The following is a 22,676-nucleotide window of genomic DNA, read 5'->3' as shown; positions in this document are numbered from 1 at the left end:
ACCATCACCCCTGCTTCCTCACTTCCAGGGCAGGGCATTAACCTCCAGGGCACCCCTCAGCCCCTGGGAACTGGCACAAAAGCCTCAGGGCCAGTCCCACCTGCGTTGGGCTCGGGAGCACCTGGGGTGCCAGAGGGACCTCCTGGGGTGTGTGTGGCTTTGGAGCCGGCCCCTCAGGAAGGCAGTGGGTGGCAGGCCCACCCCTGCACCAAGACGAGGCAAGGGGCTGTAGAAAGAGACATTTAATACTTCTGTTTACAAAATTCAGGCATACATTTCAGTTTGCCCTGGACCGTGTCCAAAGCTGTGTGCTCATCTCTGCGCCCCTCATGTACTTCTGACGAGTGGGGTGCAGGGCAGAGCAGAGCCTGGGGTCCGGAGGGTTCACTGGACCACAGGGGGAGGGGAATGTGAATGTGGCGTGGCCCAGAGGACCCCCCATTTCATCGATTTTGGATTGGGCGACAGAGGAAGCAGATGTCGGGGCTGCCTGCCTTGGTCTAGAGGAGATGCTGGGGCCACTTCCCACAGGGTGGGGTGGCAAGCGGCTCAGCAAGGGGAGGCCTGGCCACCAGGGGCTGGAACATTCGCTCACTGGAGCCTTTGTGCTTGGCCCTTGGCAGCGCGGATGTGGTCCCGTGTGAGGTGTGCTGGGGGGTGTGTGGGTGGCTGGTGGTGGCAGCTTGTGCCAGAGTGACACAGGCCTCCCTGGGCTTGGATGGAGGCAGTTACAAAGCTGAAAAGGTACTTGGCTTTCTGAGGGCGGGGCTTGGGAGGCAGGGCCCTGCAGGAGACCATGTTCTCTTTTTTTTTTTTTTTGAGACGGAGTCTTGCTCTGTCGCCCAGGCTGGAGTGCAGTGGCGCAATCTCTGCTCACTGCAAGCTCCGCCTTCCGGGTTCACACCATTCTCCTGCCTCAGCCTCCCGAGTAGCTGGGACTACACGCGCCCGCCACCACGCCCGGCTAATTTTTTGTATTTTTAGTAGAGACAGGGTTTCACTGTGTTAGCCAGGATGGTCTCGATCTCCTGACCTCGTGATCCACCTGCCTCAGCCTCCCAAAGTGCTGGGATTACAGGCGTGAGTCACCGCGCCCAGCAAGAGACCATGTTCTCTGTCCTTGGGCAGATCCCAGCTGGCCTCTGTCCCCGGGCTGCAAGCTGACAGCAGGCTGGGGAGGCAGTGAGGCCCTCTGCCCTGGCCTTGGGGAGGAGTGCATGTGTGAGGCGGGGGTGCATTAGGCCAAGGCCCATCGCCAGCACCAGGCTGGGAGGGGATTTAAAACCAGGGTCCTATCTCTGAGCCACCCCACGGGGACGCTCGATCCCATCCTGTTAAGGCTGCGGGACTCGAGGGTAGGCAGTGGGCCAGGCCCCCGTGGGGTCAGGACGGAGGTGGGGGCTGCCCCAGAGGAACATTAGTGTTTCTAAGAGCACCTTAGTGTTGCCCCGCCTCGGCCAGCTTGGCGCGGAGGCTGGCGCCATGGAGTGGGGAAGGGAGCCCTCACCATTGGGGGTCAGCGCTAGTGTAAACAGGCATCCCCACCCACCCAGATAGGCCCCCCCACCCAAGCGTGGGGCCCTGCTCAGGGAGTACCTCAAGGGCCGGGGCCCAGGTGGTGTCAGCAGGCTCGGACACAGCCCTGGCAGCAGGGGCTCCGTGGAATGCAGGAGACCCAGCAGGGGGTGCCGGCCAGTGTGGACGGAGGGGCGGGGCAGGGGCACCGGCGAGTCACTGCGGCAGGGGCACAAGCACCTCCACGTAGCTGAGTGGGAAGAAGCCCGACTGGCCGTCCAGCATGCCCTCGTACCAGTTCTCGTCGATCTGGTTGGTCAGCGTGATGACATCGCCCTCACGGAAGCCCAGCTCCCCGTCGTTCTCGGGCTCGAAGTCGTACAGCGCCTTGCAGCTCGGCTGGTCCAGGGGCGCTGGGGGCGGGAGCAGGCTGTGGGGCTGGGGCTGCTACACCTCACCCTGCCCAGTCTGGGGTCTCAGACCTGCCGTGACCTGGAGCATGTGGGTGGGCATGGGCCTCCCCTCTGCCCTGCCTCTGCCACTTCTGGGGTCCGGCCTCTACTGCCACCCAGGAGGGAGGATGAGAGAAGCTTGGTAAGTGGTCACCAAAGCTACTCCTGGGAGGTGCTGGGGACACCCAGTGCTGCTGCGGTGACAAGGAATGACCAGATGCCCTCAGCCCTTGTAGCCACCACATAACCTAGAGCTGGGCTAGTGCCCTTGGCAATCCCTCATTCACACTGTGAGGCTGAGACCCAGAGGGGTGGTGTCTTGCAGGGTGTGGGGCCTGTGCCCCCCACTGCTGCCCGAGCCTGGCTCCTCCCTGCTTGAGATGGGCAGAGAACAGGGGAGGAGGAGAAACACCCTCCCCGAATGGCCAAGAAGGCAGCACTGAGGTCGAGGCGGGCCTGGGAACACTCACGCATGCTTCGGCTAGGGGTCCGGATGGGCTTGTCGGAAGATCGGAAAGACGACGAAGCTAAACAAGCAAAACGAGGAGGCTGTGGGCTCAAAACGGTGGGGCAGGGCCCCTTCTGCAGAAGGCTGGGGCCAGCCCTTCCCGTCTGCCTTGGTGGTCCAGATGGAGCAGGGCTGAGAGCTGCACCCAGGAGTCTGGTGCTCAGAGACCCAGGACAGGGCCAGCCCTTGGCCACTCCCACCCGCTGGCATTTGCCTCCGCAAGAGGGCTCCATGCCCCATTACCTGCGATCTTGGGGGCTGTCGTGCAGGGGAAACCCCCATTGGACTGCTCAGGCTCTCCGAGGTCAAAGGGCTCCCGGGGCTTGGGCTTATACTCCCGCTTAGGGCGTGAGGAAGCTTCCCGCATCCTGTGAAGGGAGAGGTGTGAGTGGCCTGAGCCCATGAGTGTCATGGCCGAGGCAGCCCCACTCTCATATTTATGCTGCTGCCTAATGACCTGGCCTGGGACTGCAGGAAGAGGCCGTCAGTGGGGTTGTGACACATGGACCCTGGGACACAGCTAGACCGGGATGTCTACCCAGAGGGCCTTGAGCCTGGACCCCCACCTTGGAGGCATCTCAGAGACTGCCAAGCAGCTGGGGCCTGCCACAGCCTCTACCTACAACACCCCCAGTTGCATTCCCCTGCCTCCTGCCCCCATTCCCCACCACAACCGGTGCCCGACACATGCCTAGGCCCCTGAAGCAGGTCTGGCCTCTGCATTCAGGGAGGGGAGCCTGGGTGTTCCTGTGGCAGCAGACAAGTGCAGCCAGGGAGGGAGTCTCCAGGGCCTGCATCTGGGGCAGGGCTTGGTGTTGACTCAGAGTTCTCAGAGCCCCAGCTCCTCTGATCTCGCGGCCCCCCAGGCCATTCCACTCAGTCCCCAGGAAGAATCCAGGATGCTGCTCTGCCATGTGCTCACCCCAGAGCGAGGTGTGCTGCCCGCTTCCGCCGGCAGAGGGCGCATGGCAGCCCAGGCTCTGTGGAGAGACCAAGGCCCTGGGCTCACCTGCGCTTGAGCTTCTCAGCCAGCTCATCCAGGATCTGCACGGCCTGCCTGTGGTAGTCCAGCTGTGCGTCCACCAGGGCGGAGAGCTGACTCACCTGCTCGATCTGTGGGGACAGTAGGGCTCAGGGGCTCCTGCCAGCGCCACTGTCCTGTGCCTTCCCTGACTCCTGAGGGGAAGCCACAGGAGGCAAGGGGGCTGAGAGGGGACAGGGGACAGGGGACTGGGGCCCGTACCCTCAACCTCCCCTGCTGCAGCAGCCAGGTCGCTGCCGACTCTGTCCTCCAACTCCCTTGAGGCACCACCGCGGCCTCCCAAGGGCATGGGGCTTGTCAGGATGTGACACCCCCAGCTACTCACATCAGTCTCCAGGAGGTTGTGCATGCTGGTTTCTGCCACCTCCTTGGACTCCTCAAACTTCTCCAGTGCCTGGCGTAGCTCCTCATCGGGGATCTTGCCCTGCCGCTTCTTCTTGTAGTCAAAGTCCAGGCGGCGGCCCTCCAGTTTCTTCAGGTGGTGCTGGAGACAGTGGGGGACATGGGTCACACCAGTAGTGGCCAGAGGGCCGCCCCATGCATGGCCTTGACCCACTGTCCCTGCACCACCGGGGATCCCGCCTGCTTGAGTGAGACCCAGAGGGCAGTGCTGAGGCTGGAGGTGAGCGTGGCAAGAATGGGGCTGCCCCATCTCGCAGGGGGAAGGGACAGGCCCCAGGCTGGCACAGGAGCAGCACCTGGATCTCCTTCAGGTCTTTCTCGCATAGGTTCTGGAGGGGGTCAATGAAGTTCTGCTTGACTTCTATGTCCAGGGAGTCTTTCACCTCTGCCAGGCGCTTCATGGACTCGCCGGCATCCAGCAATGCGTCGCCTGTGGAGAAGTGGTGGAGAAAGCCATCATACCGGGCCTGGGACCACTGGACGGAGACACTCCTCAGCCTTTGTTTTTGAAACAGTTTCACAGGCTGGAACACAGTGGCGCTGTCCCAGCTCACTGCAGGCCTCAAACTGGGCTCAAGCCATGCTGGCACCTCAGCCTCGCAAGTAGCTGGGACCACAGGCGTTCACTCCCACACCTGGATCCTTTCCAACTTCTTTGAGATGAAGTCTCGCTGTTGCCCAGGCTGGAGTGCAGTGGCATGATCTCAGCTCACTGCAACCTCTGCCTCCCAGGTTTAAGCCATTCTCCTGTCTCAGCCTCCTGAGTAGGTGGGATTATAGGCGCCCGCCACCACATCCAGCTAATTTTTGTATTTTTAGTAGAGACGGAGTTCACCATATAGACCAGACTGGTCTCGAACTCCTGATCCACCCACCTCAGCCTCCCAAAGTGTTGGGATTACAGGCGTGAGCCACCGCACCCGGCTTTTTTTTTTTTTTTTCCCCCACAATCTCGGCTCACTGCAACCTCCACCTCCTAGGTTCAAGTGATTCTCCTGCCTCAGCCTCCCGAGTAGCTGGGGTTACAGGCATGCACTACCACACCTGACTAATTGTGTGTGTGTGTGTGTGTGTGTGTGTGTGTGTGTGTGTGTGTGTGTGTGTATATATATATATATATATAATTTTTTTGTAGAAGCGGGGTGGGGTTTCTGCATATTGGTCTTGCTGGTCTCGAATTCCCGACCTCAGGTGATCCACCTGCCTCGGCCTCCTAAAGTGTTGGGATTACAGGCATGAGCCACCACACTCGGCCCCATCCCAACTTCTAAGAGCCCCCTACACTCCAGGCCCAGGGCCCAGAAATTGGAACTCAGAGCAAAACAAAGGATCCTAAAATCCGAATCGATGGATTCGGACGTTAAACCAGCCCCCTCCCATGCTCCTAAAAGGGCCCAGGTTTGCCCTTAACAGGCTGAAGGTGGTGGAAGGACAGATGCTGGGGGGTCCAGGCCCCAGGGAAGCAGCTGGCTTGAGCTGGGGAAGGTCTGGAGCTACAGGAAGTGGCTCTATCAGCTGCTGGCCAGTGCTGGATGGGTTGGTCTGTGCAGTCTCCTGCGCCTCTGCAGCTGGAAAGCTGTGGGGGCCACTGTGCGTCCCCGGCACTCAGCACACGCAGGGCCTGGGCCTGGGCCTGGACCTGGACCTGCCCTGCCTGTGTTGAGGCGTGGCCTCCAGGGACGGTGGGCGTGGCTTCCAGAGAGCACCACTCACCAAAGTTGGACTCGCCGCCCAGCTCCTTCCCGTGGCGGATCATGCACTCGCCCAGGAGCCCCTCCGACTGTGGGTAGCCGGGGTTCTTCACCTGGCCCCGGATCTTGGACACCGTGTTGAGCATGGTCAGCTTAGCCCGCGAGGCTGGGATAGGATGGCCAGGGGGGTGTGGGCTGTGAGGCCTGCACTCCTCTGCCCCGGTAGGCTGCAGCCCCCACATCCCCTCCCCGCCCTTGTTTCCTGTGCCTGTGGATAGTCTAGGCCACACAAAGCACAGTGGAATCCCCAGAGGGTCCCTTCCCTGCTCCCCTAGCCTCGAAGGAGCTGGCAGCGGGTGGAGAGGTGACCAAGCTCCTCAGGGGGCAACACCTCCTCCTTCCAAGGGCTGCTTCTCTTGGAACGTGGCTATGACCCCTCATCTGGGGGGTGCCAGGGAGGAGGCGCAGCAGTGATGTGCAGCTGGGGGTGGTTGAGGCCAAGGCTCCCGGGGTGGGTGATGAGCCATGTCCCTTCCGCTGCCCGCTCGGGTCTGCTCCTGGCAGGGCCTGAGTGGACACTGCTGGGTGTATGTCTGCCCCCTGTCCACGGCCTCCTATGGAGCCAGCATTTGGGTTTTCCTTGGGGAAAGGCCCGTCTCTCAGCCAGGGAGACCCAGTCCCAAGCCCCAAAGGTGAAGTCCAGGCCAGGGGCACTGGGGAGGGGCGGCCAATACAAATGGGTCCCACAAGTAAGCTGGGGGAGAGGCTCCCTGCCAGGACTGCTGGCTGGAAGAGGGGTTTAAGGCTGGGATGGCCCTGAGGAACCAGTCAGCATGAGAGTGAAGCCAACAGAGGGGCTGAGCTGCTGGTTGAGGTGGAAAGTCAGCATGCAGCACCAAGGATGGCCTCTGCACCCCGGGACCCAGCTGTGCCTGAAGCCTACCACCCATGAGCCTGGTGGTTCTGTCATCCCCTATGTTCCCGCTGACACAGAGGCCAGAGGGCCTGGGGCAGGCCCTGGCAGTGGCTGGAGCACCCACCTGGGTTGGGCTGCAGGTACTCGATGGTCCTGGCCAGCACTTCTGTCACCGCCTTGCTGGTGACATCCACCTTCTGTGGAAAGAAGCAACATGTAAGACTCCACAGCCACTGGGGGCCCAAGGCCCCCGCTGCTGCAACACCTCCTGCCCTAAGAGCCCATACCAGGACCCCCCAACCCCTTCTCCATGTCTTCAGCTCAGCCATGTTCCCACGGCTGCCTGCCCAGGGCAGGGGAGAGAGCTGGTGCCCGTCAAGTCCAGCTGACGAGGCCCCCACACCACCCCATCTCTCCATGCCTGCTGGGCCCCATCCCTCCAGACCCAGGTCCATCAAGGTTGGCCGCCTCCACTATGCCTAGCAGAGGTCAGGCCCCGGCAGTGCCACCACCACACAGAGCACGCAGTTTCTTCCTCACCTTCTCCATCTCTTTGAAGTCATCGTCCAGCTTGGTCCCCTCGGCCCCTCCGACCTTCTCACTGACCAGCTAGAGGACAGAAGAGGGGAAACACCGTGAGCCCAGGGGGAGGAGGAGGAAGAGGACAGGAGGCCCTGAGCCGCCTTCCAGCCACATTGCATCCACAGCTGGAGGCAGGAGGCCAAGTGATCAGGACACACACCTCAGGCACTGCCGTGGGCACTCCAGGGCCACACACTGCCTGCGGAGCAGGATGGGCCTGCAGGGGGAGGGTAAGGATGAGGGTGGCCTGCCCACCTGTGTGTGTCCCGACTGCCACTCACACTGCCACTCACATGCCCACTGGGGACCCTGCCACAGCAGGCCCCATCTCGGCCACGGTGGAGTTCAGAGCCTCAGCCTGAGAACACATGGCTCAGAAGACACTGCTTCCAGAAGCACCTACACAAACATCCCCACAGACAGCAATGTGGGGATCTGCCCCCATCCTTGAGTATGTGGGGTCTACTTAAAAAAAAAAAAAAATCCTGGCCAGGCGCGGTGGCTCACACTTGTAATCCCAGCACTTTGGGAGGCCGAGGCGGGCGGATCATGAGGTCAGGAGATCGAGACCACGGTGAAACCCCGTCTCTACTAAAAATACAAAAAATTAGCTGGGTGTGGTGGCAGGCGCCTGTAGTCCCAGCTACTTGGAGAGGCTGAGGCAGGAGAATGGCATCAACCCAGGAGGCGGAGCTTGCAGTGAGCCGAGATTGCGCCACTGCACTCCAGCCTGGGTGACAGAGCGAGACTCCGTCTCGAAAAAAAAAAAAAAAATCCTGCCAGCTTGGCTGAGAGAGGCAGCAGGAGCTGACAGTTACAAGAGGTGCAGGCGGCCGGGCAGGGAGGCCACCCTCTCCTTGCTCTGGTGCCTGTGTCTGCAGGATGGGACAGCACGGCCCTTGCCCCACGTGGACACTGAGTTTCACAAGGCAGTCAACACAGGCCTGGCACACCTCAGTCCTCACGGCTCTCAACTACGGTGAAAGCGATGACAATGACAGGCACTTACAGCGTCTCTTTCCTCGTGTGTGGGAAGGCAGAAGCAAGCACTGAATTCCCAAACCACTCCCTCTGACAGCGCCTGGGATGCAAAAAACAGCCCTGAAATGTCCCATGGAACGTGGCGGGAGCCCCTGAACCCCAGCACCGCCGTCTGAGCACAGGCGCTGCTTTCTTCACCCCACGCATCCCATGTGTGCCTGGCGCCAAGGGATGCCGCACAGAGTGAGGAGGGATAGTGTGAGGCCCTTCCCAGCACACAGCGCTTCATGAAGAGCCGAGTGGCTGCTGGACCCTGCCACAAATGGAGGCTCCCAGAGGGAGGCCGCCTGAGGTCACACGCTTGGCCTTGCCCTCTGGGGGCCAAGTGTCACAGGGTGTGCCATCTCTGAAGTCATCGGCAAATTTAACATCCCGGGTCTGATCACTTGTGGAAGACATGCACACACAGCCCGGGCAGGAGAGCGAGGTGTTGTGTGCTGTGGGCTGGTGACTGTTGACATGGGCCATGGCCTGCACCCCTGGTGCTCCCCAGGTCTGATTGGTGCTTGCCTGCCCCGAGCTGTCACAAGACGTGGCCAAGGGATGCCATGAGTGTCTGTGTGGTGCCACATTGCATTGGCTGTGTGGGGCTGGGGGGTGTCCAGCAGGGCAGTCAGGAGTTCAGGACCCAGCTTGGGAGGAAGTGACCCAAGAGCAGGAAGTGTGAGGGCAGGAGAAGCTTGAGCCTGGGGCTCTGCCCACGCCAGGCACCCTGGTGTACCCTCTAGCCCATGGCTGGAGGTCACAGCCCAAGGCACCATGAGTGCAAATGCCCCCAACCCCAAGTTCTGCAAAAGGTAGCCTGCCTGGACTACACTGCTGGTCTCGTGTCCTGGCAACCTGCCCAAAAAGACACCAGCCCCTTTCCCAAGGAATTCCCAGCTCTCCTCCAAGGTTTGGCTCCAGAAGCCCCCACACCATGGGACTGTCCTCACCCATGCATCAGGACCCTTTCTGTCCACCTGACTTCGTATGCGGGGTGTGCCGGGCATTCAGTAAGCACAGGACCCACAGGTCTCTGACCCGTCCCTTTCCTGCCTGTGGGTTGGTGGCTCTCAACTCAGCCACACAGCACCTTGGAAGCTTCTTAAAAAATCCCCTCGTCAGCCGGGCACAGTGGCTCACGCCTGTAATCCCAGCACTTTGGGAGGCCGAGGCGGGCGGATCACAAGGTCAGGAGATCGAGACCATCCTGGCTAACACTGTGAAACCCAGTCTCTACTAAAAACACACAAAAAATTAGCTGGGCCTGGTGGTGGGCGCCTGTAGTCCCAGCTGCTCAGGAGGCTGAGGCAAGAGAATGGCGTAAACCCGGGAGGTGGAGCTTGCAGTGAGCCGAGATCCAGCCACTGCACTCCAGCCTGGGTGACAGAGCAAGACTCCGTCTCAAAAAAAAGAAGAAAGAAAAAAAAATCCCCTCATCACACCCACCGCGGGAGGGCTGGACTCTGGCACAGGTGAGAGGCAGGAAATGTCCCTTGCAGGGCAGAAGAGTGGGGCTGCCCTCCATTTCTGCTAAAGGCGTTAGGAGGGAGCCCGCCCTCTCTAGGTGTTTTTGGGCTGTTCCACTCTATTTCCTGGGACAGTTTCACTTCTTTTGATTGTGGCGAGAGAGGGTGTGCTCAGAGCCAGCGGCTGCCGGAGAGGGAAATGAGTGGCTGATGTGAGACTGGACTCTTCTGGGAAGCCGAGAGGAGAACTGAAGCCAGCAGGCTGCGAAACCACACCTTCTGGGCCGAGGCCACCCCGGCCCCACGACCTGCCCAGGCAGGACCCAGTGTGCAGGCTGGCAGGAGCGGCTCCGTCAGGACCCTTCCCCAGCCCCCTGCCTCACGTAGGGCAGGAGGAGAGGCCCTACTGGCAAGGACCACATCCTGCCTCTGAGGGGAGGGGCTGCGGACCCGCCATGGCACCAAAGACCCACCTGGTGGCCTCTGGTTCTGGCCCCGGCCCCACCTGCCCATCTCACCTGGGAATCCAGGACCCTGCCTTCCTGAGCCCCAGGACGACTTCCTGAACCCCCACAACCGCCTGACTCCTCGCACCCCTGACACCTGGGAGGCTGTGCCCTAACTACCCGGGTCCCTCTGCTCAGCTCCAGCCAAGTCCCTTGTGATGACTGATGGTCTCCCACGGGCCAGGCACTGGGACACGACCCTGTAAGGCCCCTTCTCTCCAAGGCTTACAGGCTAGAAACCAGCAGAGATGGACACAGGGATGAGCGGCCACAAGGGAAACACGGGAAAAGCAAGGCAGCCGGGCCACGTGCAGCGCCGGCCGCAAGCGCGGAAACCAAGTGTGGGCTCCTGCCCGCCAGGGCCCTACTCCCTGCGGCCTCCACACCAGCACTGCTGAGCACGGAGGGGACCCAGAGTCTGCAGCAGAGCCGGGTGCCACGGGGAGGCTCACCAGAGAGCGCCTCTGGGCTCGCTGTCAGGAGTGGGTGTTCCTAACCCTGGTGCCATCTGCCAGGCAAGAGCTGCCTGCCGTGGGGCAGCCAGCCCCAATGCCCCCGCATCAGAGACCCTGCCGGTAGGAAGGGAGGACTGAGGCCATGGTCCCAGCAGTCCATTCCTGCCAAGGGAGACTCTGCAGGCTGGTTCTAGCCCTGACTAGTGCAGCGGACTCAGCAGTGGTAATGACAGCTCCACACTCGAGTCTATCCCATACCCACAAGGTTCGCCTTGTGTTCCCACCCCGCATGGCAGGAAACGGAGGAAAATAATGGGGCCACTCGGTAGCCAGGAACCCAACAGGGCTCAGGTTTGAGACCACCCTCCGCTGACTGAACCTGCATCAGGGTGGCAGGGTGGGTGGGGGACCCCTCCCCACTCTCCCACAGGGCCCCACCAGGACGGGGTCAGAATACCAGCTGTAAACCCCAAGTGACCAGCCGCAGGCCCCACAAGGGCTGCCATCCTGAGCACATCACCAGCGCCTTCTCTCCCCATTCCTGGAACAAACACAGGCTGAGCCCAAGAGGGAACACTCTCCAAGACTGCTCCTGCTTCAGATGCCGGCTGGCCTCCCACAGAGGCTGTGACATGTCCCCGCCTGGAGCAGGGGGAAGTGAGGTTTGGCCAACCCTGCCAGGCAAGGACCAGGGTTGAGAAGTCACTATGGGAGAGGCCCCGGCTCAGTCAGGCCTGGCAGTGGCCTCTGGGAAGGATCCCACTGTTGCCTGCCAGACACTTCCCCAGGGCTTGGCAAGACTGGCTTGTGGTCTTTCAGATCTTTCCCCAGAGATGCCCAGTGGAGACCTGCCCACTCCATGCTCATGCATCCCACCTGCACCTGCCACCTGCATGCCTCATGCATTTTGTGCCTGACCCTGGACTCTGTCACCTGTGAGCCAGGCGCCTGGGAAATGAGCAAGCTGGACACGAAGATGGGGTTTCGCCCCAGAGCATGGGACTCTTGTCCCCCTGGGAGAAGGGGGCTATTCCTTTGAAGCCTGGCATTTATTAGAGTTTAGACCTTTGGCTCTCTTTGGAGGGGAGCAAGGGATGTGACACACAGAAGAACAGAGAATACATGGTGGAAAAATACAGAAATGAACTGTGAAGACGCTGTGGACTGAGAGTCAGGGCAGGGCTGCCGTAGGCAGGAGAATCCCAGGTTTTACCCAGAGGGGTGTGGGCAGCTGCCCTGTGCCCGGCAGGCACAGCTGTGGTGGCCACTTGGCAGGAGCAGGAGGAAAATTCCGAATCCTGCCGAGTGGAGCTGGCTGCTGCTGATGGGCGGCCTTGGGATTTAAACATCTCAGTGGGGAAACCTGATCCACACAGCACGGAACACAAACGCCCGTCTCAGGCTTGGTGCCCCAGCAGACACGCTGCTCTGATGATTAACAGGGTTTTGTTTTTTTTCTCTTTTAAAGAAGAAAGCCAGCATGGGGGAGGGCAAGGGAGGGCTGCTGTGGCCCAGCCTGCAGGGATGCGCCACATTTGCCCGCAGAGGGGTCGGCCCCAGGGTCCTCAGGTCTCACTGGGGGTTATGCTGTGGTGCTCAGTAATTTCTAGGTTCACAGCAGAGGTCACCGGTCCTCCCTCGGCTGGGAAGCGGGTCTCTGGCTGGTGTCTGCCTGCCCGTCGGCATCGGTGGTGCTGCCCACGCTGTGCTACAGAGCCATCTCCGTGTCCCTCCCTGCAGTCCTCCTCAGCAGAATCTGTGAGCGCACAGACCACAGGGGCCTCGCCCAGTGCCAGGCACAGGGCGGAGAAATTGCAGGTGGGCACGGCTGGTCAACCACAGCGAACACCTGTGACAAGGCCTCATCTTTTTTTTTTTTTTTTTAAAGAGGCAGGGGTCTCACTATGTTGCCCAGGCTGGTCTCGAACTCGGCCTCAAGCAATCCTGCCTCAGCCTCCCAAGTGCTAAAACCACAGGCATGACACAGTGTGCCTGGCCAAAGCCATATATTTACAGGACTAGGGGACAACAGCCCCAGGACAAAGCATGGGTTGGGGAGCTGGGGACCCTAGGAGGGGGTCCAGGCCCAGCCGCGTGCAGGACCAGGGACAGCGTAGGCAGGACACACGGAACAAGAGCCACTATTCACAGTCCCATGTGCCAGCCCCCATGCTAGGCACTCTGTGCCCGGCCCCCAATGTCACAGAGGAGGAAGCTGAAGGGGACGTGGAGGAGGTGAGTGCTCAGCCCCTCCTCACAGTGGGCGCAGTTCTAACACTGCAGCTGTGTTCAAGGCCTGGTCGGCCACAGAAAGGGGCGAAGCCAGGGTAAGGCCTGCAGAAGCAGCAGAGTCCTGATCGGACCTCTGTGCAGGACAGCTGGAATGCAGGGTCGGGGTGGAGGCTCCAGGGAAGGACGCAAGGATCCCTGCGGCATAGAAAAAGCCCTGACATGGGAAGAAGACAGGGGCAAAGGATGTAGGGATGTATCATATCCGTGTGTCTCTGAACCCCTTTCCAACTGCAGCGCCCTTCCCTGCTGGCCCAACACCTGGGAGCCAGTGCCCAACACACATGGCCACCTCCTCGAGTCCATCATAGCTTCTTTCCCATGAGTCAAAAAGTCGACGTGCACAGCCTGGAGGCGGCCTGCTGCCCGGCGACACAGGAAGCCACTGGCCTTCGTGTCCCCTTTTCCACGCGTGCTCCCAGCCTCCTGGCTCGCTGATGTGTCTGTCTATCCTTGCTGGAAACCTTTAGTGGCCCCAGTGGCATTGGGACTCTCTGGACCTGAGGCCCTCGCGTGCTGACTATGAAAGCTCGCCTATCTACAGGGGTGGCGCTGGCTGCAGGCAGCTCTGAGCTTTCTTGTGACAGTAAGTGCCTGGCATGGGCGGGGTTGTAGCCCATGGGCTCCTGGTCTGGGAGCCTACAGGGCATCCCCAGGTGAAAAGCAGGAGTAGTCATTCCTGCACGTGCGCAGGGACGAGGCCGGGAGGTGGAGGGAGAGGAGCAGTGGGAGGGGGCCACAGGAGCACCACATGTGCCAAGTGACCCTCACGGGTGCCAGGTGATCCTCATGGCCCGGCGGCGAGGAATCAGACGGCAGAAACCTACTCCCCGGCCCAAGGGAAGATGGAGGGAGGCTCTGCCTCGGGGCTGACTGGGTCATCACCCACTGTGTGTGATGCACGGAGGGAAGGGTCCTGACAGCCGGGGCTCCCCTCAGCATCCGGGAGTTCTGAGAGCCCTGGATTTGCCACTGTCCTTCAGGCCTCCAGCCTCTCAGTAGAGATCTCCCCTCCTGTCCATCAAGGCTGAATGGTTTTTAAAAAGCAGCCTTTGGGAACAGGGGCGCTGAAAACAATGAATCAGGACAAAGTTTCTGAAATCATTTTCCCACAGAAACCCCAAACCAGACGCTGCCACCATGGCCAGACTGGGCACCCGGGGACAGCCACAGACCCGCCTCTGGCAGGTCAGGGGCTCCTCTGGGAACCAAGCTCTGGCAGCAAAAGGACAGTGGCTCTGGAAGCCCCAGGCATCCTCTCAGCCAAAGGGGCAGTCCCTTGGGCCTGGGCTGGCAACCGAGATACCAGCTCTGGACTGGAACCAGAATGGGCTCTGCCTCAGACCAGGCCACAGAGGGCCCCCTGAGAGCCCAGGTTCCTCACGGCCCTCAGGCTGTGGGGACAGGCCGGCCGCAGACTCCCTGGCCAGAGGTGGGGCTGGGTGCCATGGTAGGGAAAGAGAGCCAGACATTGGGGGCCATGGTGAGGCCCAGCCACCGCAATCTAAATCACCTCAGGGGTGCGTTTCTGCCAACTGTGGTGCTGGCCATTCATGCCATCTCTCAGGCTGTCTTGGGCCCTGCCCTGCCTGGCTTCTGGCTCTTGGAGCTGGAGAAAGGACTCTCAGGTTGGCAGAGAGTGATAAACGCTTTGCTGTGTGTGCGGCAGCGAGCCGATGCTATTTGAAGTCACAGCCACCGCTCTCTTGCCTGGTACATGAAAATGAGGGGGAAAAAAAAACTTAGGCAAGAGAAATCCTCCAGATGGGCCCTGGGGGCCCCATCCAAGAGTCTGAGGCCGACACATCAGGTGAACTGGAAGCAGGGAGGGAATCAGCCACTGGAAAGAAGTCACGCAGACGAAGTGGTGACGGCCACAGGAGGGAATTGCTCACCGGCGGCCACAACAGAGTGGCAGCCGGGGGCCAAGGGGCAGCTCTGTCACCATCCCTGAGAGAGAAAGGGGACAGTCAGGCCTGGTCTATGATGGTCTGGTGGCCGGAGGCTCCATGAGGGCAGCCCCAGGGCCAGAAGGACCTCTCCTGTCCTGACAGCGAAGTCACCAGTGGGAGTCCAGCCCACACTGCCTTTCTGATGAGGCCTCCAGCTCTGGCTGCTGACTTTAAACCCTAAGGAACCCTGTGCAGGGCCTGCATCCCGGAAGGCCTCCACCAGCCCGAACCTGGCCCATCTGCCCTAGATGGGGCAATCAGCGTTTCTCCTGGGACAGCCTCCTCCCTGGCCTCCTGGCCCTCGTCTGCACTGAGAGGCTCGGCTTCTGGTCCGCGTGCTGCCCTTCCCGTGCTGCGGCCTTGCAGCCCGGCCTCTCCCCTGCTGTCCCCCTTGGCTCTGGCCTGGCCCCTGGGCCACGACTTCTGCATTTCTTCTGTGAGGGGCTTGGGAGCGTGGGGGCTCCCGGTCTGTGCCCTTAGTCCAAGTTGCAGGCCAGCCCCCAGAGCATGGGGCTGCGTCTTGCTCTCTGCCACGGCCACCCCCCGCCCCACACCAAGTCGCCCTGGGGACAACCCTCACTGGCCCTCTCATCGCCCCCACACCCTGGGCAGTGCCTGGCACTCAGGAGACACCTATGAACGTTATGCTCTTGGTCAGGGTCCCGCACCCCCGCCTCTCCCTCACGTCCCAGACGACCTGGAGCTGTGGTACAGGCCTCTGAGATGAGGACTAGGGAATCTGAGTGCAAGGCTGTAAGCGGGGAGTGAGGGATCAGGTGGACTTGGGTGGTCACTCAGGGCCTTTGCCTGCAGATCCAGCCCCATCTGTGAGAAGGCGGGGAAGGCGCCTTGGCCCTGGCTGAGGGAAGGGCCTCCTCCCTGAGGTGACTCAGCAGTCCTTGGAAACGCATGCTGAGGGCGCGCCCTGCCTGGCCCAGCTCCATATGGGTGTGGGGGAGGCTGTGGGCTGCGCCCGGTGGCCGTATGGGGCCCAGGCTGGCCAGCGCTGCCCAATGGTGGGGGCTCCCTCACGGCCCGTCTGGCAGAAGCCACAGGCCACACGCTGTCCCAGCACATGGTGGCAGGGTGGTGACCTGGGCTCGGCTCTAATGACCGGCAGCCCTGGGGCTCCCATCACCACTACCAGTCTGCCCAGGAAGCAGCAGAGCACTGAGCCCGACCTGCTCCTCTCGGGCACCTACGAGACTCACCTGCTCCTCCATGCGTGGGGGAGGAGGGGTGCCCTCTGCTGTGGAAAGCAGGGACCTGTCTGTGGTGCGGGGCCGACCCCACAGAGCTCCGGGACAACCCCGAGAGGAGTGGACAGAGCCAGCTGGGCCCTCCAGCCCCCACCTGGCCCAGCTGCCGCCTCTGGGCAGATGTCTCCACTTGATAAACAGGATGGCTAAGGGCCTAGGAGGGACACACCTGGCCCAAGGCCAGACAGTAGGGGTGGCTAGAAAGGTCAAGGGATCCCCACTGCAGGCCCCACCAACCCTAGCTCTGCCTGGAATGCAGTCGGGGCAGGTGGAAGGGGAGGAGCAAAGCCCCAGGGCTGGACGAGGAATCTAGGAGCAGTTGCTACCTTCCCAGGAGACAGGCCTGCCGACCAGGGGGCTCAGCTATGTGGGACACACACTCCCACCCTTGCCCTTGCACAGGGTTTCATCCAAACATTGAGATGCCAGTGAGTGCCTGGGGCTCCTCTCCCAGGAACAAACCACACCCGGAGCTCCAGCCCGAGCGAACACATCTACATGAAAATCAGCCTCGGGCATCATGCATTGTAATTTCTCAGCTTGGGGACCAGGCAGGAGGGCTGTGTGACATACAACTGGTAAAATCAGTTTCCGATGAAAACTTATAAAAGGAAAAAGCCAACCCACAAACAAATGAGGCGATAAATCCCCTGAGGCTCCGCCTGGCAGGGAAACACCAGCTCTGCAGCACTGAGCACAGGCTGGTGTTCCCACTGGGGGCAGCGTGGAGGATCTGCGTCCAGGGGCCAGTGTGATGACATCACCCACGTGCACAGGAATGATCGGGCTTTCTTAAAAAAGGATCTTTTCTCAAGAGCGGAGCTGAGGCAATGCATAGCCCTGCAGGAAGAGACTGGAAATGGTGCATGGACAGAGAACTGCGGGGCATGGTGACAGCGGTGAGAGGCTGCAGGTGTGCAGGTCTCAACGAGGGGCCGTGAGTTCCCTCACTCCCTGAGAGCTGAAGCGACTTGCCCGAAAGCCCAGAGCCCTTCCTGAGACATAGAAACCATCTTCACCATCTCTAAGATCCCTTCCATTTCTGAAGGACTTCCATTTCTTCGTGACTGTGGGCCACCATGGGCATGAGTCACCTGTCACCAGAGCCTGGTGTCCCTGTGCAGGTGTGCCAGGTGGGCAGAGGAGACAGGTGAAGGCACTCACAGCTCTGCCCACCGCACATTCTGTAGAGAACCTCAGCGCCCTCCTCCCTGCCGGCAGCCAGGCAGGGATTTAGGTGGTTTCTGTTTGGCCTCCAGTGCTTGCCTCTCCTGTGTCCTATTCGCCCAGACCTCAGACCTCAGAGAAGCCTCCTCCCACAGGAAGCCCTCCTGATTGATCCCCATCACTGGTCTCCTCACCCTCTCCCAACACACCACTGATGCCTCCTCTCTCGTGCGCCTGCCCCTTCACACCTCATCTTACACCCCCATCTGCCTTGGCGGCCCCCCATCCCCCCTCAGAGCTTTTGCTCTCGCTGTTCCTTCTCCCTCACTGAGCCTCCCTGGATCTTTCCATGCTGGGTCTTAGCCACCAGGGCTCTGTCCATCCAAATGTCCCCATGGCTGCAAGGCTGCCCCACCCCGCCTCGCTCTCCTGCTATCCTCATGCGGCCCTGCATTCCTCTTGCTTGCTTGTTTGCGGGTCCCCTGCTGTCCCGTCTCAGACACAGGAAGCACTCTCCACGCTTAGCGCCCTAGAATGAAGGACTCCGGGCAACCTCTTGGGGGTCCTCGCCGCATCCCACCCCTTGACAGCAGCTAAGCTCTGGGGGCAGCAACTCCCCGCAGTGACCCAGAAGGCAAACAGATGATACTCCTCCCACCACCTTCCTTTTTGTGGCTCGTGGACAGTTCACCTGGGCTGATACTGATGGAGGCCACCAGGCCCATTCCCAGCCTGGAGCTGGCTCCCTCCCCAGAGAGCTGCAAGGTTGGGAAAACTTGCAAAGAACAAAACGTGAGCTAGGCAGGCCGAGCCTGACTCACATCCTGGGGACCCAGCTCCCACATTTGGGCAGTTTCTTATCCAGGAGGATGCCCGGGAACAGTGACAGGTCTGAGGTCTGAGCGGATAGGACACAGGAGAGGCAAGCACTGGAGGCCAAACAGAAACCACCTAAATCCCTGCCTGGCTGCCGGCAGGGAGGAGGGCGCTGAGGTTCTCTACAGAATGTGCGGTGGGCAGAGCGTGAGCAGGCACTGAGGAATGTGCCTTCACCTGTCTCCTCTGCCCACCTGGCACACCTGCACAGGGACACCAGGCTCTGGTGACAGGTGACTCATGCCCATGGTGACCCACAGTCACGAAGACTGGTTTTCTGAGGTGTGGCTGCCAAAAGCACCCAGGCCAGAAGTCATCCCAGGTGACACGGGGCAGGGCAGGGGGTGGTGAGAGGCGGTCAGCAGCTCTGCACAGCCAGCCGCGCCTGTGCACTGGGGCCCTCTGCGAGCATTAGGTGCCAGCAGCTGTCACCTTGCAAATGGCCACTCCTGCCCCCTCGCCAGGTCACGTGCACTGGCTCTGGCGCATGGGTGCCCCTGGCCGCTTAGAGGCACTGCCTGCTACTTACACCGTGATGTCGGTGGTGGAAACCCGGGCTGGGAATCTCAGAATTGCTGACCATGGCCTCAGCACAGAGGAAGCGGGCAAATGGCCCAAGTCCCCCCACCATCTCCCCTGCAGCGAGAAGACTGCAGCGTCTCCCCTCTGAAGACTCGCATTTGGGTCCCGGGCCCGGGAGATTCTGGCGGGTACAGCCTGCTTCCCAGGGCCCCTTCTGCCCCGCTGTGGCTCATCGTCCTTGGAGGGACACCACTCGGGACAGGCTCTCGTCGCCAACCCACCCCAAGTTCTCTGTCCTCAAACACAAGCTTCCTGCCAGCAGGGCCAGGCACGGGGACAGGGCTGGCAGAGGCAGCACAGGGCCTGGCACCCAGGTGGCGTCAGTCACTGAGTATATGTTGAGATAATAAATACTATTTGTTGAGATAACAAATAAGAAGCGGCCCTGCCCTCGGGAGCTCAGGTGTGCCAGTAACACGTCACAGCAAAGGTGTGCCATGAGGCCACGAGGCAGGCAGGCTGACGTGGGATGAGGGTGCCTGGATGGGCGACACCAGGACTGGATATGGTTCCAGCTCTGCCGTTCGGGGCTGTGACTCCGAGCAGGAACGCAAACCCCTGAGCCTCAGTTTCCTCAACCGTCTCAGGGGTGGATATGCTTTAGAAACTACACAACACCAGGCCAGGCGCGGTGGCTCACACCTGTAATCCCAGCAACTTTGGGAAGCCGAGACGGGCAGATCATCTGAGGTCAGGAGTTTGAGACCAGCCTGACCAACATGGAGAAACCCCATCTCTACTAAAAATACAAAAGTTAGCTGGGCATGGTGGTGCATGCCTGTAATCCCAGCTACTCGGGAGGCTGAGGCAGCAGAATCGCTTGAACCCGGGAGGTGGAGGTTGCGGCGGGCCAAGATCACGCCACTGCACTCCAGCCTGGGCAACGAGAGCGAAACTCCCTCAAAAAAAAAAAAAAAAGAAACCACACATCACCCTACGATCCTAGGCTACTGTGCACTGAGCAACTGAGTCCCGAGGAATGATGGGTGTGGGGCCGGCCAGGGGTTTCACCTCCACCCACGACACTGCCTCTGAGCCCAGTTTTTCTAGAGCAAGAGGCTTCATGCAGGCCCTTAAGGAGGAGAAAAGGAACACGCCTCACCTGAGTCACACCCATCTCCAAGGGACCCTGGTGAGGCACTCACAGAACCACACACACCAGGAAAAACTGTCTACAGCTGGCTGATCGTGCACGAACTCTCATGCTGCACCCAGAGCGCCTCCAGATCAGCCACAGAGTCAAGTCCCGGCTCCGAAACGCTCACAGCACGGGACATATTTGTCGATGGCCGTGACACAAATTCTGAGGTTCTACTGGTGGACGACGGCGGGAGGAAAGAAGCAAAGGACCGCTGGGCTTGGTGGCTCATGCCTGTAATCCCAGCACTTCAGGAGGTCAAGGAAGCAGATCACCTGAGATTGGGAGTTCAGGACCAGCTTGGCCAACATGGTGAAACCCCAGGCATGGTGGCTCATGCCTGTAATCCCAGCTACTTGGGAGGCTAAGGCAGGAGAATTTCTTGAACCCAGCAGGTGGAGGTTGCTGTGAGCCAAGATGACACCACTGCACTCCTGCCTGGGTGACAGAGCAAGATGCTGTTTCAAAAAAAAGAAAAAAAAAAAGAAGCAAAGGACCAAGAGAAAAATGACTCGACTTAAAAAGAAGGTTGGTAGAAAATTCCCCACATCCCTGACACACACCTGCTGCTGTATCACACCCCAGGCAGCTGCCACAGCCTCTGCACCCCCTCTCCTGTTTCCCAATCAACCTGCGTTCCTGTCTTCCTACCAGCTGGGAACTCGGCACGGCTGCCCATTCCGAATGCAACTCCTTCCCTGGGGATGTCCCGCCCTCCCTGCACCTCTGCACACCCACGCTCTTCCCGCCTTTGAGAACGTGCCTCTGTGCATGAGCGAGCCTGTGGCCATGACTGTGACCCCTCACTGCCAGGATGGCTGCTGCTGCTACATCAACACAAAGCATGCCGCAGCCCTGCCTTGTGCTTACTTGTATTTTGGGGGGAAAGCAGCCCTGCCCCCCAGGGCATGCTTCTCTGTTGTCATCGCCCCAGAGGACAAGGGACTGGTGCTGCCACTTCCTGAGCTAAACGAGCAGTAAGAATATTCAAATCTCTCCCACCCTGCCATCATGGTCTGGTAGCCAGGCTCCTCCCAGGGTGGCTCCCACTCCCCTGGAAGGACTGGCCCCACGGATTCTGCCTGGGCTAACGACGGAGGGGAAGGACACGGCAGGGCAGACCCACGCTGCTGGGGCCCCAGTGCTGGGGGCCTCCCTCCAACACCTGCCTAAGGGATGCCCAGGGCAGGGCTCTCTCCCTGCACCGGAAACTCTCCCTCCTTTCTTTGCTTCTTCCTACATCCAAATTCTACCCATTCTTCAAAGCCACGGTCTGGAGCCATCACTGAGGTCCAAGTCAGGCTGAATGAGTATTTACCTGTGCCAGGTACAGTGGAAAAGGAAAGACACATAACCTAGGCTCACACATACACAAGAACCTAAGGCCCTACGACAGACAGGATGCCAGCGGGGAGGGGCCGCTTCCTCCTTGTGGGGAGGGAGCCAGGGTGAGGCAGGAAGGAGGTGGCCGTGGCCGTGGGCTTTGAAGGATGGGTGGGATCTGGGAGTATGCAGGAGAGAGGGGCATGACATGAGCATGCAGCAGTGAGGCTGGCTTGGAAACATGCCCAGGACAAGGTTTGGAAGTGCCCGTTTTGAAGATGTGGGAGGGCATCACGGGTGGGTATCTGGCTCCAGCTCCTGGATCGGAAAAAACTCAGGAATTGTCAACTGTCTTCAGGACAGTCGGTGGTTTTGAACATGATCTGCTGTGGTGTTTCTGGGATGCGTGGTCCCCTCGGGCAATAGCATGTTCTGTGTAAACATGAAAGAGGGGACGGTTTTCAAAATCCAAGTTAAGTAACGGGGACTGAATTTTCTATCAGTCCACTAGCTTTTAAGTCACCAAGGTGGGATTCCAGAGACGAGGGAACAACTTCGGCGAAGTTGAAGATTAGTTCCACAATGTCACAGCCAAGGAAGGCTGGATTGAACCCCAGGTCTTAGCAGGGCACTTCAAGCCAACATGGCAAAGTGAACCGGTCCCATTTTCTTGTTGATTTCAGGGATGAGAGCTAACGGAGGAAAAAACAACTCTGTCTCCCCACCGGCCTCCTCTCCCTCTCTCTGTCCCCCCAGCCTCTCTGTCCACCTGCCTCTCTCTGTCCCCCCAGCCTCTCTGTCCACCTGCCTCTCTCTGTCCCCCCAGCCTCTCCGTCCACCTGCCTCTGTCCCCCTGCCTCTCTGTCCCCTTTGCCTCTCTCTGTCCCCCTGCCTCTCTCCATTCCCCCTAGCCTCTCTATCCCCCTGCCTCTATTCCCCTGCCTCTGTCTCCCTCCCTGCCTCTCTGTCTCCCATCTCTCTCTGTCTCCCATCTCTCTCTGTCCCCTCTGCCTCTGTCCCCCTACCTCTGTCTCCCGTCTCTCTGTCCCTTCTGCCTCTCTCTGTCCCTCTGCCTCTCTGTCCTCCTGCCTCTGTCTCCCCTGCCTGTCTCCCCCGCCTCTCTCTGTCTCCCGTCTGTCTCCCCTGTCTCTCTGTCCCCCTGCCTCTCTCTGTTCCCCCTGCCTCTGTCTCCCCTGCCTCTCACTGTCTCCCCTGCCTCTCTCTGTCTACCCTGCCTCTGTCTCCCCTGTCCCTCTCCGCCCCCTCTGCCTCTCTCCATTTCTCCTGCCTCTCTCTGTCTCCCCCAACGCGCCTTTTTTTTTTTTTTTTTTTTTTTTTTTTTTGAGACGGAGTCTCGCTCTGTCGCCCAGGCTGGAGTGCAGTGGCGCGATCTTGGCTCACTGCAAGCTCCACCTCCTGGATTCACAACATTCTCCTGACTCAGTCTCCCGAGTAGCTGGGACTACAGGCACCCGCCACCACGCCCGGCTAACTTTTTGTATTATTTAGTAGAGACGGTGTTTCACCAT

At 60.3% G+C, this 22,676-nt stretch overlaps 1 protein-coding gene across 2 annotated transcripts in view; it reads right to left on the bottom strand.

Moving 5' to 3' along the window:
• Positions 1–227: 227 nt before the first annotated feature.
• Positions 228–22,676, bottom strand: part of SH3GL1 (SH3 domain containing GRB2 like 1, endophilin A2) — a 40,898-nt gene continuing 18,449 nt past the window's right edge. For both annotated transcript variants that reach the window (XM_032177677.2, XM_032177678.2), the window contains 9 exons: positions 7,067–7,135; positions 6,651–6,723; positions 5,633–5,776; positions 4,216–4,349; positions 3,843–4,001; positions 3,485–3,588; positions 2,719–2,843; positions 2,438–2,494; positions 228–1,928 (listed from right to left, as the gene is read on the bottom strand). In XM_032177677.2, coding sequence (XP_032033568.1) covers positions 1,732–1,928; positions 2,438–2,494; positions 2,719–2,843; positions 3,485–3,588; positions 3,843–4,001; positions 4,216–4,349; positions 5,633–5,776; positions 6,651–6,723; positions 7,067–7,135 — 1,062 coding nt within the window. In that variant the 3' untranslated portion in view covers positions 228–1,731. The remainder of the gene's footprint in view (positions 1,929–2,437; positions 2,495–2,718; positions 2,844–3,484; positions 3,589–3,842; positions 4,002–4,215; positions 4,350–5,632; positions 5,777–6,650; positions 6,724–7,066; positions 7,136–22,676) is intronic.

This window comes from Hylobates moloch, unplaced genomic scaffold (assembly GCF_009828535.3).
Source record: "Hylobates moloch isolate HMO894 unplaced genomic scaffold, HMol_V3 SCAFFOLD_15, whole genome shotgun sequence".
Classification (NCBI taxonomy): Eukaryota; Metazoa; Chordata; class Mammalia; order Primates; family Hylobatidae; genus Hylobates; species Hylobates moloch.
The sequence above is the reverse complement of the archived record's forward strand: the minus strand, read 5'-3'. Positions and strand labels throughout refer to the sequence as shown.